Source organism: Cervus elaphus, chromosome 21 (assembly GCF_910594005.1).
Source record: "Cervus elaphus chromosome 21, mCerEla1.1, whole genome shotgun sequence".
In the NCBI taxonomy this organism is placed as follows: Eukaryota; Metazoa; Chordata; class Mammalia; order Artiodactyla; family Cervidae; genus Cervus; species Cervus elaphus.
The window spans coordinates 57,126,400-57,145,300 of NC_057835.1; the positions used below are offsets into that span (position 1 = coordinate 57,126,400).

General features: G+C 37.7%; 1 protein-coding gene across 2 annotated transcripts in view; it reads right to left on the reverse strand.

Annotated features, from left to right (window-relative positions):
• Window positions 1-11,549: 11,549 nt before the first annotated feature.
• Window positions 11,550-18,901, reverse strand: part of TRHR (thyrotropin releasing hormone receptor) — a 55,551-nt gene continuing 48,199 nt past the window's right edge. For both annotated transcript variants that reach the window (XM_043880002.1, XM_043880003.1), the window contains one exon: window positions 11,550-12,468. In XM_043880002.1, coding sequence (XP_043735937.1) covers window positions 12,061-12,468 — 408 coding nt within the window. In that variant the 3' untranslated portion in view covers window positions 11,550-12,060. The remainder of the gene's footprint in view (window positions 12,469-18,901) is intronic.

Consider the following 18,901-nt stretch of genomic DNA (forward strand, 5'->3'; position numbering starts at 1 on the left):
TGGTTTTTTGGCAACTTTCTAATTCTTTATGTCTTTTGAAGTCAGAAGAGATGTTTCCTTGGGCAAATCTACATAGTCATGACGTGAACTGGCAGCCACATCAGCTAGGAGATGCTATCTTTTTGTTTTGCGTCATTAAAGAGGCTTAAGTGGAAGACACATAAGACCGGTCCTGGGCAAAGTGACATACTCCCAGGTCTGCAAGAAATAACTGAAGGGGAAACTGAGGCATTGGTGTTAGGACAGTTGACCAGCCAGGGAAATTATGTACTAATGTTACTGTGACTTTTGTATCCTTTGACTGGTGAAGCCCAGGAAAATCCAGAATACATTTGCTTCTATTTTAGACACAAATGCCTATTTGGGACACCAGGTTCAATTTGTTTGGAAACTGAGAGGCTGTACTTGCTTTAGGCTCTTTGAGTTAATGTCACATTACTGGCAGACAAGATCATTCTTTTTTGCTTCATTTCCATTGTTTCAGCATATTTGCACTCAATGTCTTTTTCTAAAATCTGATGAGGAGGACTTTTCTACTTGTTTTGTGTCACAATAGGAGATTGTACAAAGTGGTATCCTCCTAAGGGTGATAAGACTGAAGAGGTCTAAGACTTAGAGTCAATATGCAATCTATACTCTTAGAGGGTATTCTCTGTGGTATAAAATGCTTTCTGTCCATTAAATTTAATTATTCAGTAAACATATTTATTCACATCCCTTAGCAGGTACTTTTGGAAGGTCCATTTTGTGCCAGTTAGTGTGCTGGTCACTACACTTTACTCGATCATGGTGAGCAAAAATGTGTCTTCATTGATTTTCACAGCATCTTTTAGGAGATTTGGGAAAGAGGACTAGGCTATTTGGTAAAATCCCACTAAACTATTTACCTGGGGGGATTGAGGAAAATTTACATTGCTGAAGGTGCTGCACCTCATAATATAAGAACAGACATTTTGGAAGGTAGATAGGGGTAGAGGTGGCAAGGTTGTTTTACTCTTGAATAAAGATGATTTAAAGAACCTACTCTTGTTCACTCAATGTTCAGTGCTTCAAGTGGTGTTTTTTATTTTTCTCATATTCTCCAAGTGTGAAAGATTGAGATAATTAAAGCAAAGCTTGAGATTTACTTAAGCAAGCATTTTCTTGTACATGGCAAGATAAGCTTTATCAAATGGAGTCTGTATGATAGAGCAGTGGCCCCAGGAATGATTCAAATCCACTTCTATAAGAGTTGAACTTTATAGTCTGTGTGTTTTTGCCCTGCCTCTTCCAGGTAAAGTTGGCCATCACTTGGACCAACAAAGGTAATGGAGAAATTTGCTTTGCAATTATGTACACAAGTATCTGAGTTTATTTTGCTATTGTTCAAAAGGGGACAGACACCTGAATCAATTAGTTCAGTGCTGTCCACACCTTAGCCACTTGTTTAAACTGCATGGTTTTTTGTCTTATCTAATATCAACCCTGGGTTGGGAAGATCCCCTGGAGGAGGGCATGGCAACCCACTCCAGTATTCTTGCCTGGAGAATCCCCATGGACAGAGGAGCCTGCTGGGCTACAGTCCATGGGGTCACAAATGGTAGGACACAACTGAGTGACTAAGCACAGTATTGACATCAAGTCAATACACTGACATCAATGGCATTGTGAATTTGATGAGCTAGTCACATTTTCTCCAATACACATTAAACTTACTATTGAAATGGAAAACATCTATCTCTGTGTTACTTACAATCATCCCATAAAACCACACTTGTACATGTTGGGTGCCACTAATGTTTTTCTGAGCAGGTGGTTAAGAGTCAAATTGCACCAAAACGAAATATTTGGAAGACAAAGAAGACTAAAGAGCCAGTTCTTTCAGTTTGATGCTTTATTGCTCACAACACACAGATTGGAACAGACACAGTGTTTCTCACAGCAGAGCACATAATGCTGTACTTTCTTAAAGAAGAGTCTTTGTCCCACAAGGACACAGAAATTAATTCCTGGGTGATGAAATGAGTCAGCATACAACATTCTAAAATTGATAGAAGGAGGCCAACACATTCAGGAGCACATCAAAAGCAATATGCAAGTCCACGATGTTGTCACAAGTAATCTGAAGCTAATCACTACATGCTTGTCAATACAAATGTAATCTTGAAGCTTAAGTTCATGAAGGGTCTAGGTCCCTGAGCTACCTCTGATGTCTATGGTTGGCATAATTGGATAGATCCAGAGTTGTTAAGGACCTCTGAATAATATACACAGGTATAAATATTTAAAAATGAATGGTGATGATATGATATAGATTAGAAACAAAGCTATATTGGTATATACATATATATACACATATTTTTCACTTCAAAAATTAAGACTTATAAGAATACCTTTAGAATTATAATGCTTACAAGACAAATAGTGTAATATAGCTTCTATACATAATAAACAAAGCTGACCTGTATGTGTTTTACCTCTATATTCTAGTGTACAGTTGACTATTTCCTCAAATATAAGCACATGTAGGTCCTTGACTTCCTTTATTTTCCTTTCCTTGGAGCTTTATTGGTGGTGGAAGATATTAAAGGACAGGCTGCTGCTTTCATCTCTCATGAAGTGGACTTTGGATGCATATCCTTAACATCCAGAGCCTGGCTCTAAAAGTAATTTGTATCTTCCTGGGCTCATTTATCTTATTTCTCTCCCATGAACTGTCTTTCCTTTAACTACTTAAATCAAACATGTCCTTGAAAGAAGTCCTGTGTTCTCTACAAAGTCTTCCTTAATGACGCCAAGTGCCAAAGATGCCACTTTTCCTCTGAAGAGTTCAATTGTTTGTAATCTGAAATCACACAATTTGGCTTCCAAACATGTATTCTGCATTTATTACATTTCCATGTTAATATGTTATCACTAGACTGTAATCTTCTTGAGGACAGAGACAATGTGTCAGTCTTGAATTATCAAATTAGGATGTGGAAGTGCCATTGAAATTGCCAAGCACTATGCATATGTAAGAAATTGTTCGACTCTCATCTAGCACACTTAATGTAGTACCTTTCACTGAGCTCGGGAATGGATGGATGGCCTGGGTGCTCAGTCATGTCCGACTCTTTGTGACCCCATGGACTATAGCCCACCAGGCTTCTCTGTCCATAGGATTTTCCAGGCCAGAATACTGGAGTGGGTTGCCATTTCCTACTCCAGGGAATCTTCTTGACCCAGGGATGGAACCCATCTCTCCTGTATCTCCTGCATTGCAGGCAGATTCTTTACCACTGGCACCACCTGGGAAGCCCCAAGAGTTGTTTAAAAAATAAAAACCACACAGAACTAGTTCTCTTATTGTGTAAACAAATCTAGAGGCAAATTGGACATCAGCAGAAAAATTTTAAATGTATTACATAGCTTGAAATTCATTGGTTCATTCCTACATTTAACACTTAGGGACATTATCCAAGTTTAGATGATTCATGGAATACAACAATGATAGATGTATTCTCGAAGAGTTTTTCATATAGTTTGTTTTTTAATATTATGTTAAATAAGAGTCTTGAAGATCTCCACTGGGGACATGACTCAATGGCTTTCTTTTTTTTAAGTGTATTTTATTATTATTTTTAATGTTTTCAGGTGTGGTCAGAGGACCACAGGCTTCAAAATTACCTAATAAATAAGAATTTGGGGGCAAGGTCAAATAAAGCACATTTTAAGATAAACTTTCAGATAATCCTTCTGTATATTAAAGTGGGAGTGGATTCTTATTCTTGGCTAAGGAATAAACATTTAGCCTCCTTATTAGGGCATTTTGTGTCATCTCAGGAACACAGATGTTCTTACTGGCTTCTGAATTAAGAACTGTGGTTAAAGGAAACCTATTCTACTGCCATGCTATATTTGTTTTGCTTTTTTGGAAAGTCTCCATCTTTATCAATATCAGTCCATAATATTTTTGAGAAAGTTCATTCTCTTTCGCAAGTCAGAGAATAGCCACATGGACAAGAACTAAGATCATTGTTCTGTGAGGAATGAAATAATCATGTATGGGTGTTGCTTCGGGGCTCAAGTAAGTCGCAGGAGCTTTAGCCAACTGAATTGTTTATCCCATTCATTTAACTTGTATAATTTTCTAAGTGCTTTTATTTCCATTGTATCAGTTGAGAAAGTGTAGTACGGACTTGACACAGATGCTCCCCACAAGGATATATAGGTGATTTTGCTGCGAATTTGCTGTTTATTGGCCATAAAACTGTTTTCTGTTTTCTTGCAGGATCCAGATTTGACAGCTCTCACAATGTGTTGTCCCAGGTGAACCATTTCATCCAGCTTTTTAATTTTTCCAGACGTAATTTCTACAATATAAATCAATCACCTCATATTGGATTTGCCATAAATGTGCTCAGTGTAGAAGAATGTAAATGGGTCTGAAAACATTCTTGGCAAGTCTTTTCAAAGAGTTTACTTGAATATTAAAATCAGAACAATATGATTTAGTTTATATTAGAATAGTCCATTTGGTTCTAATCATCTCCATAACAAAACTATTCCCCAACGGGCACTCTTGTAAATGAGCTTTTTTGCTGAATAATTTGAGATTATAGACCAAACAAAAACAAAAATATTACAGGGCCATATCTAACCTTTTCCCCCTTATGATCAATGAAGAATTACATTCATCAATACCCCCAGTTATAGTTCATAAAATAGAATCACAACATAAATGATCTTAATTGCTTCTTTAAAACACTTCTGATGTCTCTAATTCATATTCTAAATATTGCCAAACTGTTCTATCTTGAGATGATATATTGATTTGTCATGGAAGTCAATATAGTTTCCTCATTGGGTTGTTAAATTCTTAGAAATGGGAAAAGCCCTTTATTTTCTTAAATTACTGTGGCAGTTCATCACATGTGGAGTATTCTTTTATTGGTTTCTCAATGAAGCTCTGAAATGCCTGACTTCTACTTTAATCTGTGAGGGAAAAATCTATATCAAAGAGCTCAACTTTGCACATGACTCCTCACCATGAAAATGAGGACATAACTTAAATAGAAACTTTAGAAACCTCAGTTTTTTCACAGTTTGAACATGACTTTATGAAACATAGAAGTATTCAGAGCAAATAGAAAGATTTGAATATATATCTTTGATACACTTTTACTTAAGACAGTTCATGTCCAGGTTTAGGCTTCAATGAAGTCAGATATAACTGACTGCTCTGAGGAAAACCATTATTTGTGGAAAGAGAAGAGTTTGATATGGGAGGTGGAGGAGAGAAGAATATATTTATTACTACAGAGTACAGTAAGACTTCTTCATGTGTATTACTCTCAAAACATACTCACTTGGCCAGATCTTGGTTCTGATGGTTATTTACTATGGACAACTACAGATAAACAGAAAACAAATTGCTAAAGACGTTCATTCTCTGCTTCTTCCAAGAAGAACAAGTAATTCAAATGCTAGAAATAAATGTTCGTAGAACCTGGATAGATTGATTGTCTGTGGTGACTCCATAACTTACACCCAGTTCTCTCAGTCCATGAAAAAACATTCCAACTCCTTTGTGAGTTGCAGTTGAGAGATGTAAATAATGTTGAATATATTATTTACAGAATTCATAGAGCCATGGGCAAACTATTTAAAATTTCATTTTTCTCCAAAAATTAATCTTTTCCCTCTTCTTTCATGTTTATATATTTAATATAGTTTAGAGTGATGTATCTCTTCATGGACCACAGCCTTGTTGTGGCGAAGGGCCATGTGTAGCTCAATGAAACTATGAGCCATGCCATGCAGGGCCACAAAAGATGGATGGGTCATAGTGAAGAGCTCTGACAAAACATGATCCATTGGAGGAGGAAATGGCAACTCACTCCAGTATTCTTGCCATGAGAAGCACATGACACTATGAAAAGACAAAAAGATATGATACTGGAAGATGAGCGCCCACCTCCTGCCACAAGATCAGAAGGTGTCCAATATGCTACTGGGGATGAGCAGAGCCAATTATTAACACAAATAGCTCCAGAAAGAATGAAATGGCTGGGCCAAAGTGAAAATGATGCTCAGTTGTGGATGGGTCTGGTGGTAAAAGTAAAGTTCAATGCTGTAAAGAACAATATTGCATAGGAACCTGGAATGTTAGATCTATGAATCAAGGCAAATTGGATGCGGTCAGGCAGGAAACGGTAAAACTGAACCCTGACAGCTTAGGAGTCAGTGAACTAAAATGGACAGGAATGGACAAATTTACTTCAGATAACCATTATAGCTATAACTGTGGGCAAGAATCCCTTAGAAGAAAGGGAGTAGCCCTCATAGTCAACAAAAGAGTCTAAAATGCAATGCTTGGGTGCAATCTCAAAAATGACCGAGTTATTTCAGTTCATTTACAAGGCAAATCATTGAACATCACAGTAATCCAAGTCTATGGCCCAACCACTGATGCAAAGAAGCTGAAGTCGAATGGTTCCATGAAGACCTACAACCCCTTCTAGGATGAACAACAAAAAAAGATGTCCTTTTCATCTTAGGAGATTGGAATACAAAAGTAGGAAGTCAAGATATACTCATAAAAACAGGTAAATTTGGATTTGGAGTGCAAAATGAAGCAGAGCAAAGGCAAACAGAGTTTTGTCAAGAGAACGCACTGGTCATAGCAAACAGCCTCTTCCAAAAGCCCAAGGGATGATTCTACACATGGACGCCACCAGAGGGTCAATACTGAAATCAGACTGATTATGTTCTTTGTAGCCACAGATGGAGAAGCTCTATAGAGTCAGCAAAAACAAGACCAGGAGTTGACTATGGCTCAAATCATGAGGTCCATATTGCAAAATTCAGGCTTAAGTTGAAGAAAGTAAGAAAAACTACTAGGCCATTCAGGTATGACCTAAACCAAACCTCTTACAATTCTACAGTGGAGGTGATACATAGATTCAAAGGATTAGATCTGGTAGACAGAGTGTCTGAAGAACTATGGACACAACTTAATAACACTGTGCAGGAGGCAGGAATCAAAACCATTCTAGAGAAAAAGAAATTCAAGAAGGAAATGTGGTTGTCTGAAGAGACATTATAAATGGCTGAGGAAAGAAGGAAAGTGAAAGGCAAGGGAGAAAAGGAAAGATATAACCAACTGAGTGCAGCATTCCAGAGAATAGCAAGGAGAGATAAGAAGGCCTTCTTAAATGAACAATGCAAAGAAATAGAGGAAAAAATAGAATGGGATAGACTAGAGATCTCTTCAAGAATATTGGAGACATCATGGGAACATTTCATTTAAGGATGGACACAATAAAGGACAGAAATGGTAAGGACCTAACAGAAGCAGAAGACATTAAGAAGTGGCATGAATACACAGAAGTATACAAAAAAGGTCTTAATGACCTGGATAACCATGATGGTGTGGTCATTCACCTAGAGCCAGACATTTTGGAGAGTGAGGTCCAGTGGGCTTTAGGAAGCTTCACTATGAGCAAAACTAGTGGAGGTGACAGAGTTCCAGCAGATCTATTTAAAATCCTAAAAGCTGATGCTGTTAAGAGTGCTGCACTCAATATGTCAGCAAATTTGGAAAACTCAGCAGTGGCCACAGGACTGGAAAAGGTCAGCTTTCATTCCAATCCTAAAGAAGGGTAATGCCAATGAATGTTTAAAGTACCACATAATTGTGCTCATTTTACCTGCTAGCAAGGTTATCTTCAAAATTCTTCATGCTAGGCTTCAGCAGTGTGTGAACTGAGAACTTCCAGATATATAAGCTGGGTTTTGAAAATGCATAGGAACCAGAGATCAAACTCTCAACATTTGTTGGATCATGGAGAAAGCAAGTGAGTTCCAGAGAAACATCTACTTCTGCTTCACTGACTATGCTAAAGTCTTTGACTATGTGGATCACAACAAACTGTGCAAAATTCAAGAGATGGGAATATCAGAGCACTGTTATCTGCCTCTTGAGAAACTTGTATGCAGGTCAGTTAGAACCACACAACGGGCTGGTTCAAAATTTGTGAAAGGAGTACATCAAGGCTGTATATTGTCACCCTTATATTTAACTTTGATGCAGAGTACATCATTTGAAATGCCAGGCTAGATGAATCCCAGGCTGGAATCAAGATTGCTGGGAGAAATATCGGCAATCTCATATATGCAGATGATACCACTCTAATGGCAGAAAGCAAAGAGAAACTAAAGAGCCTCTTGATGAGAGTGAAAGAGGAGAGTGAAAAAGTTGGCTTGAAACTCAACATCAAAAAACCTAAGATCATGGCATCCGATCCCATCACCTTATGGCAAATAGAAGGGGAAAAAGTGGAAGCAGTGACACATTTTATTTTCTTGGTCTCTAAAATTACCATGAACAGTGACTGCAGCCATGAAATTAAAAGACACTTGCTCCTTGGAAAGAAAGCTATGACATAACCAGACAGCATATCAAAAAAGCAGAGACATCACTTTGCTGATGAAGGTCCATCTAGTCAAAGCTATGGTTTTTCCAGTAGTCATGTACTGATGTGAGAGTTGGAACATAAAGAAGGCTGAGTGCTGAAGAACTGATGCTTTTGAACTGTGGTATTGGAGAAGACTCTTGAGAGTCCCTTGGACTGCAATATCCAACCAGTCAATCCGAAAGGAAATCAACCCTGAATATTCATTGGAAGGACCGATGCTAAAGCTGACTCTCCAATACTTTGGCCACCTGATGGGAAGAGCTAACTCATTAGAAAAGACCCTGATGCTGGGAAAGATTGAAGGCAAAAGGAGAAGGGGGCAGCAGAGGATGAGATAATTAGATGGCAATACCAAGTCAATGGACATGCATTTGAGCAAGCTCTGGGAGATAGTGGACAGAGGAGCCTGGCATGCTACAGTCCATGGGGTCACAAAGAGCCAGACATGACTTAGACACTGAACAACAATAACAACAGTGATGTAACTCTGATTTTTTGAGTAGTTCAAAACCATGTGGATTCAGCATTACTATGTCCTCATTGTTATTTCATCATAAAAATGAAACAATTCAAGTATCCATTTAGTGTTTAGTTACACTTAAGTTTTATGACTGTAGTTTCCTTTGATTTAATTAATTGTTTAGCTCAAAGCAGCCATTTGTTTTGGTTTATTGTCAAGTTACATTGTTTTATGCATTTGGGTTGTTTAACAATAATTGCAGAGTTTATATTTTTCTCATTTCTCTTCATTATTTGGAATATTTCTGCTGGAGAGAAGTTCTAGAAATATACTCATAATACTGATGGAGAAGTCTGAAGTGGAAATTTATGTCTGTTTTATTAATCATCTGTGCCCTTTACCTAATTACTTTAGGTGCAAGATCTAACCAAAGACACTCAGCAATTAATGAAATTGGAAGTAATAAAATAACTCAAGGAATTTTATTAGGTGAGGCCTTAATAGCATTACTTCACTCCTTCAGCAACTTTTAATCTAGCTTTTTATTTTTCATTTGATTATTTGTTAACTTTTGGTTATTTAAGGCAGTATTTTTGATTTAGTACAGTGTAATAAAGAATACCTTAAAAAGTTAGATCGGTGCTGTGTAAACCCAAATATCTATTGGATATTGCATGGGAACATTTAACTTCATAATGGCATTAGTTTTAGAGTGGAAACACTATTAACTGTGTTTTTCATAATGGCATTTGCTTTAGAGTTGAAACACTATGAACTGTGTTCTTTTGAATTTCCCATGTAGTCTAAAACTAACAGATTATTAGCAAATAACTTTTTAAGCATTAAAACAAAAACTGAGCCCATATATTAAGCTTCCAAAGATAGGAAGAGTATATTATGTTCTGTGAATAACATATAAAACTAATCATAACAGTTTTCAACATCTAATATTATCATTCTGCAAAGTATATATATATATTTTTAATTATGCCATCAGGTCACAAGAATGTTAATCAGCATGCTAGCTTGAAAAAAAGGAAAAGAAAAAAGAAAGACATTTCTTCATTTTCTCTCCCTAACATCTACACAATTTGGGGAATTAATCCCTGATCCCTGGTCTTATCATAAGAAAACCACAGCTGGAGTGAGACTGTGATGAAGACAATGTTGATTAATTATCTACTAGCATGCCTGAGACATAGTAGATGTTCAAAGACATCAGTTCTTTCCTGTTATCAAAAAAATCTAGCATATTACAATCCCCCTTGTTAAGTAACTTACGGAACTACAAGCATGTGTCTGTATGCACCCACACACATGCATGTGTGATTTGGGGTTGGGTCACTCTAGTGCTCTATCTGTATGATTCCAAATTCAATCTTTAATCCAGGATGAAAAGTCAGTTAAAATAGATTTCTTAGTGTCATGCATGTAGACTTTTAGGGCATTTCCTATAAATGTTTGCTTGCATTTTTTTACTGCCACAGTGACAGCATAAGAATGTTTTCATGGAGTATATGAGGCCAATTTTCACCAAAGCATATTTGGGATTGAGGTTTTAGATGGCAGAATCTCCATGAAGTGGCATTTAAAAGCTAAAGTTTCCCAAACTGAGTAGCATATTCCTCATAAGCAAGGTATTTGTGTGAGTAATGATCATTAGCAATAGGTTTCAGAAAAAAAGCCACAAGGTAGGGATATACCCTGGAGAAGGAAAATGCGTCTTTCCGGGCACTTAAAAGTATTCAGTACTTTTCAACCCAATCATTAAAATTCAGCTATTACTGAATCAACACCGAGGGCCATTTTGACACTGGGAGATACTGATTAGCCAGATCTTAGTAGATGAGTCAGCAGAAAGGGATTAAAGCAGGACCTGAGAGATTTACATTTGCATCTCTCTAATAATCACTGGAATAGAAGAGCAGGCCTGTTGTAACTGTGAAGATATATCAACAGTGAGATGAAATCAATTTTAGCTCTTTTGAACATAAAGCTGACAAAATTTTTCATTGCTTTGATTTAGAATCTGTAAACAAAATATCACAATCACAAGCATTTGGAAAAAAAAAAGAAGAACCTACAAAAGACAAGCAGGCAGGCAGGAAAGACACTTGCAGACAAGTTAAAATCCAGTGACTACAATGCTCAGTGGGGTCTTCATCTGGAAGTGTAATAGTCAGTCTTTGGTCGACTTAGAATAGCAACTAAGCTTTTGAGAATGTTTCAGACTTCTAAGCTAGATTCAACTAGAAGGATTTGCTTGACATGGCTCAGTAGTTTATACACGGGAATGCTCAAAACTAGGATTTTCTTCCTTAAAAGTTTCAGAGGAAAAAGTAAAACCTTGCTCTTGTCTTGGTTATATTTTTAAATATTATTTATGTGTTTGTATCTTCACAATTATTTAATCTAGTTGTTTCTCCTGTCTTACCCATCATTTGAAGGCTTGAAGAGTATAGAACTGGACTTATTTAAATATCAAATCTACATGTCTTTTCAATTAGTAATTTTGGTTATGTTGAGGTTTTGGTTATTTACACTAAAGCTGAATGATGACCATCTACTTTGTAAAATATAAAAAATCAACTCAGAATTTTATAGGCATTATGACATTTTTCAAACAGTGAATATATTTGTCTGAAATCTCATTTTTACTCAACAAATAAAATGTTTTTTCCTATATTTCAGTGTAGTTTCAGATATTCATAAGGATAGCACTGTACATTATTAAAATGAAATGCTAAATGAAAACATTAAACTTTTTCATGTTGCCAAATTCTCAAATGTATGAATAATCTGGAGGGGGTGAAAAAATACATTTGATAAAGTTATGTTGAATAGAGTAAGTAGATGCCTTGATTTTATCTAAAATTCACAGCCCCAGAATATACAGTGAAAAGTCTCAAATGGAAAGTTTCCACCATCTGGATCTTTCACAGATCTGCTCAGTTTTTTTTATGATGTATATTTTTTGATATGAGAATGAAACAGAATCATTCTCATGGGATAGAGTACCTTGGGCCGGGATTTATTAGAACATCGGCAAAGAATTTGTCTGCTCTGTCATCACATATGAGTATTGGCTGTTTCCTCTCTTGGGTTGATAACTGCACAGATTTTCATTTTCTTTATCATCCATTTTCTCTACTCCATCAATCAACTTTGGTTGAAGGTTATTTCAGAAGCCAAGCAGGTGTCATCAAAAGACACCTTTGTGGCAGACAAGTAAGTGTCAGTGACGGTGATATCATCCAACTCTGTGCTGAAATGGTCGGACTCCTTGATGACGCTGTAATTTAGGGCCACGCTGTAGTTAGCTGGTTTCTCCATTGGCTTCTGCTTACAGTTGCAGAGCTTTCTGAAGGCCGCACGAAATTTCTGGGACATGAGATTGTAAATCACTGGGTTGATGGCACTGTTGAGATAAATGCAAATTCTGCAAAAGAGCAAGAACCAATTTTCTTGGAAAGGGCTGGAGAGAAATGAGTTGACAACCACAAGGGTTCTGTAGGGCATCCATAAAAGGGCAAACAGGATGACAACCACTGCCAGCATCTTGGTGACCTGTGGAGAAACAGAAATGCAGTGCAAACACAAATTAAAACAAAACAGGACCAAAGTATGAAAATAAGACGACTCCTTCCCTGCCCTCTTCCAAACTTTAGTCCCAAGGCAAGGACTTGGGTGAGGGCAGTTTATTTCGGAGATGAACCCAGGGAGCAGGATTAAAGGCACAGAGGATAGAGGGACAGAGGAGGAAAAGCCAAAATAAGGTGTATTTTTGACAGCTCTCACTGGGGAAAACTTTGAGTCAAGTGATACATTTGGATCATTTGTCCAGCTTGGGAGGCATTTATTCACCAACTGCCCTTTGTTGAGAGATGCCTTATTTAAATTGCCCTGTACCTCCAGGATTCTCCTGCCTGGAAATTTCTGGGGGCTTTAGAGAGAGCCTTGAGGCAGAGAAGAGGAGAGACAGTCAGAGGACAGTGGATACCTGGAGTGCAATGTTCTCTGCGAGCAGGGACCACCCACGATAGCCATGAAGTCATGGCTGAAATCCCAGTCTAACAGAATGTAACCCAAGGCATGAGAAGTGTCTGTGGTAAGCATTAGGAGACTTTGGATCCAATCCTATCTTTACTCACCTTTTCTTCAAGAGCAACACTTTTCATATTTTAAAATCAGTTTTCAGTTATCTTTAGTCCCTTGCAGTGTTTGAAAAATTTAAGCTTCCTCAGCCCAGACTTTCTAGATGTTCTGAACTTGAAAATACTTGAAAGTAGGAGGGACTGATGCTTCCTCCTTTAACCTCCCAGCTGCTTTTCTGAAGCCCCACTGCCAGCCTCTAGCTTGTTCTGGCATCAAGAGAGATCCCGCTGTGTAGAAATAAGGATTCCACAGCTAGACATCTACTCTGTCATTAGTATCCACTATAAATTCAACTCCTTGTACTTAATACTGATGACAGAATCCATCTTACTCTTCTCTGTTAGAGTACCTTCCTTTTCCCCACTAGTACTCCTTCTGATTCTGGGACTCTGTGTTACCCTTTAACCATATCTTGTCCACCCCAGGCACTCCTACAAATCCTGCATTGTGGGGGTAATTCTGTCCTCTTGCTGTTATTCTATAGCAGTTGTCTCCTTTCTGAGCTTTCCAAATACCATTTTCTGTAAAACTTCTAATTTTTATCTGACTCTGTGCTACCCCATTGACTGTAGCCTGTCAGGCTCCTCTGTCCATGGAATTCTCCAGGCCAGTATACTGGAGCGGGTAGCCGTTCCCTTCTCCAAGGGATCTTCCCAACCCAGGGATCGAACCCAGGTTTCCCACATTGCAGGCAGATTCTTTACCATCTGAACCACCAGGGAAGCTCACTTATGGACACACAAAGCCTTTATAGCTTTTTGAGCTACTAATATCTTTTTTTTTTTTTTAATAGCTCCTACAACTTCTCCGCAATGGTACCTAAGTACTATCTATCCACCCAGTCTCAAGTTACTCTGTTTCCATGGCTCCCAGGGCCATTTGATCACTTTCTTGAAGCTCTCCCTGCCCTTGAAGAATGTCCCCCAAGCCCTCCTGCTTTCCTCACACCCTGGGTGATCACTGTTCACTGTTCTACTGACTCGGTGCAGGTAGAATAATTACATTTTATATTTGGCTTACTGGGGCACAGAAGTTGTTCAGTAGAAAGTGATATTCCCATTGACTAATATAATACCAAGTAAAACATTCCAGAGATCCTGCCTTCTTTCAGAGATAAGGAGGATCTATTCAGACAAGAGGTTAATGGAAGCTTGCTTTTTCTTAAGCTGACATTGAAGGTTAGGAGTAAATACTTTAATTGATCCTAGGAAATTAAAAGCTTAATTCAGTGATAAGTATTCTGAGCCTTGGAAGGAGCCATAGTAATTATCATCTTTGTCATCATCGTCATCACTCACATCTCTGTTTTGTCCACTGCCTGGTACTTCAGGTTCTCTGACATCAGGCCACTGCTTCACACTTGCCAACATCCTCCCACTCCTTGCCAAGGACTGAGCATCCTATATTTGAGCCCCTGGCTTAACCTACAGTTGGAATGCCAGCGTTACATTTGAGTCTTTATAATGGTCTGTCATAAAGATATGTAAACATGATCTTATTTAATCTTTATTAATGTGTAAGCTAGTATTTTGCATATGAAGAAATTGAGGTTTAGAGAGTCTATGTGATTTGTCTAAAGACACATAGCTAGTAAAGGACAGCCATGATTCAACCTAAGTCTGCTTAAGCCAAAGCCCATGCTCTTTTCTTTATAGTTTGCTCTCGCTGTGAAACTCATTTTCATTAGTGAGATTTCTACTATGTTATCCCCATATGGTGCCAAAAACATTCAACTTCTTCTAAGTATAATTCCAACTTACTTATTGCTGTTAAATTTCTGAACTTTAAGATTGAATTTTATCTGTTTATTTTTTCCCTACAAAATTTTCAAGTAAAACACTAAATCCACATTTAATATCTACCTACATGTTTTTACTTAGTGTGAGTGAGGGAGCAACTTTCATTGTCTTAGAGGAAAGCAGTGAGTTTTTTGGTTAGCATCTCTGCCATGTGCTCCCCATGTATACTTTGGCATCACTCCCCACACTTCTTATTTCAGTGAGTTATATTTGTCCACCTGTCCAATAGATGGTGAACTTTCTTCAGGACATGAGTAAAGTTTGTTCATTTCTCTTTCCTTGGGGATTTAATTCAGTATGTGACATAAGAGAGGGCTTCTTAGGTGGCTCAGTAGGTAAAGAACCCTTGGGCAATGCAGGAGATGCCAGTAGATGTGGGTTCAATCCCTGGGTCAGGAAGATCCACTGGAGAAGGAAATGACAACTCCAGAATACTCCAAGAATACTGCAATATTCTTGCCTGAGAAATCCCAAGGACAGAAGAGCCTGGTGGGCTATGGTCCATGGGATCACAAATAGCACGACTGAACACACACACACACACACACACACACACACACGTGACATAAGATAGCCCTCAATAAATGCTGAATAAATTCAGATATAGAAATAATTATTTCAAAATATGTAAACATGATCCTTTTCTGTGTTTCAACACTCCAAAGTATTGGTAGAGAATTTTTGTAAACATTTAATTTTTTTAACATTAAAAATCCCTTTTAAATAGAGATTAGTTAATTAGTAAAATGAATCCTTAATACATTTCAGGTTTTTGTTTGAAATATATTTTTAAAAATTTTAAGGCATGTGGAATGAAACAAATACAAAGATGTTTCTATGATTGACCCAGAGGAAAAAACATCCCCAGTGGGCTGATAGAGAATACAATTAATTTCAATCGGAACTATTTTAGTCAATTCCAAATATCTCTAGTTGCATTTAATCACTTTCTAAAATGCTCACAAGTGTTTAGTGTAGCCATAACTTGGATTTTAACAGTTTCTTAATATAGGAGCAAACACCTAGAAAGGAAATGTCCTGGAGACTATCTTTCATACCCAATTAATTTCACTGTTGGTTGTTCAAGCTTTACTTCTGTTGTGATTCTAAATAAGTGACAAAAATGCAAATATGAAAATATCTTTGGGCCATTGTTTTGTGTGTGTGTGTGTTTGTTATGTTTTAATTTTTAATTAATTTATTTATTTTAATTGGAGGCTGATTCCTTTACAATATTGTAGTGGGCCATTGTCTTTAAGCATTGACATTTTGCTGGGGAAATGCATGGGATATGCAATGAGTTGAAAGATTACTTCTTTACAGAAGCCTCTTCCCCAGGACCTACTGGTCTTTGAGAAATAGCATGAGACAGTTTTCAAGGGGAAATGATCTTATCATATATTTTTGATTGGGAAGGAATTTATTTATCCATTTATTCAGGAGATTCATTTGCATTCCTGCTGGGTACCAGTTAATCTTCTGGCTCTTAAGGATTTGACAGTGACCCAGAGACACATTGCCAGTGGCTTCATGTATTTTGCAATCTGATACAATGTGATCAATGCTAAATGAGAGGAAAATTTTGGTTCTGTGAGAGCCCCTGATCTGGATTTGGGGTTGAGGATTGGTGAGTGAGGGTTTGGTGTCAGTGATAGTTAAGCCAAAATCTTAAGGTAAAGAAGACAGGACAAGTGTTGCTGCAGAGATTGGGTGTGTGTGACAAGCTGGAGGCATGAGATAGGGAGGCAGGGCAGGAGGACCAGAAGTAATTCCGTGTGCAAGTTTCAACTGCAGACCACGGGAAGAAGTGGAGTGACCTCTTTCTCTAGGAAGCTTGAGGAAACCATTACAAAGCCATCATTTTCTGTGGGGTACTTTGTATTCCCTCTGCTAGGACAGCTGCCAAAGGAGATGCGGAGTGCTGAGTTCTAAAAACATCAGCTTCATGGAGCTAAGAAGTCAATGAAGAAACAGGCAGCCATTTTTACAGAGTATATTGAGGACCAGGAAGAGGTCATAAGAATCAGTTAAGTAAAACATAGTGTTTAACTTAGTGTTTAACATAGTGCTTGAGAGAGCGCCGAATCCTAACCACTAGACCACCAGGGAACTTAGTGTTTAGCTTGAGAAGCTGCCTACAGAGATGGTTGGGGAGAGGAGGGTGGGAACAGGAGGGTCTAAGTTGGGCAGGCCTCTGTCCTTGGCCACCATGATGAAGGGCTGACTTTTTCATGTGGACCAGCTTGAAACTTTAAAATCAGGCCCTGGCTATAGATATTTTGGGCTTCCCTGGTTGCTCAGATGGTAAAGAATCCATTAGATAATGCCTGAGACAGGGGTTTGATCCCTGGGTCAGGAAGATCCCCTGGGGAAGGGAATGACTACCCATTCTAGTATTCTTGCCTGGAGAATTCCATGGAGAGAGGAACCTGGTGGGCTACAGTCTATGGTGTCACAAAGAGTCAGACATGACTGAGCGACTAAGCACATATGCATGAAACCTCCCCAACTAACCCAATAGATATTTTACTCTTTCAATATATTTAATTATATGGAATAAGTGGCATATAGTTCTCACAGGAAGTTTTAACTCAAGCCTCAAAACCTCATTTTGTTATCTTTATAAAAATCTCTAGATAAAAACTTATTCAGATATTTCTTTTCTTCCTTTAAAATTTTTTAAACAAAGATGTGAACTGGATAGGTGTCTATCTGATTGTTAAGGTTGAGAGTACAGCTCCTTGAATGGATTCAAGCTTAACTTTGCCTATGTGTGCTGCCTGTGAAAACCAGAGGCTCTCTAGGTTCTCTATGCTAGGCTGCTGAGGAAACTGGTTTTCCTAACTACCATCTTTAGTACTAGTACTATGAACTCTTACTGCAAGTTCTAAAACTATTAGCTAACATTTGTATCTTGCCTTTAGGTGAACAGTGTTAGATTTATAGAAAAATCACAGAATGTCCAAATACTCAACACCAAAGTTCCACTATTACTAAGACCTTACACTAGTATAGTGCATTTATTTGTCACAATTAATGACAATTCTTACACAGAATTAGCTAACTCCATACTTTATACAGATTTCATGCCCTTTTTTCTGTTCCAGGATCCCATGCAGGATACATTATATTTAGTCATTACGTCTCCTCAGGTTCCTCTGGGCTGTGACCATTTTTCTAACTTTCCTTCGTTTGATGGTCTTGATAGTTTTGAGGAGTATTACTGGAGAGGCATTTTATAGAATATCTTTCAGCTTGAGTTTGGATGATGTTTTCCTCATGGTTGAAGTGAAGTTATGGAGTTTTTAGAGGAAGGCCACAGAGATGAACTGCCATTCTCAACACAACATATCAGAGGAATAGGCTACCAACTTGACTTATGACTGATGACATTAACTTGTACATTGCTTTATAGAGATATAATTTACATATAATTAAGTTCACCCACTTAAAGTGTACAATTCAAGGGTTTTGCAACCATTATCACAATCTAATTTTAGAACATTTTTATCATCCCAGAAAGAAACCCTATACCTATTAACAGTCACTCTCTACCTTCCCCCTACCCTTCCCAGCCACTAATATCCTTTATATTTCCATAGATTTGCCTATTTGAACATCTCATACCGTTGGGATCATGTAGTCTTTTGTGTCTGACTGATGTCTTCCATTTAGCATAATGTTTTTTAAGGTTCATCCATGTTGTGGCATGTATTAGTACTTCATTTCTTTTATTGCTGAATAATATTCCATCCTATGTATATACCACATTTTATTTATCCACTTCTGATGGTTATTACTATAATGCCTAGTAAAAAGTACCAACTGATTTTACAGATCAGGACTCAAGAAAGAGAAAGAGTAAAGACAAAATATAAACAGTTAAAACAACCCTCTTAGACCACTCCTGTAAACTTGGAGACCAACTACAAGAGAGAAAAGCATGAGTAAGAGGAAATGAGGATTTTTGGAGAAAAACATTGTTTATTTATACAAACAAAAACTTTCGTTTATCAGGCAAGCCTGTTTGGAGTGGGTTCAAGAGA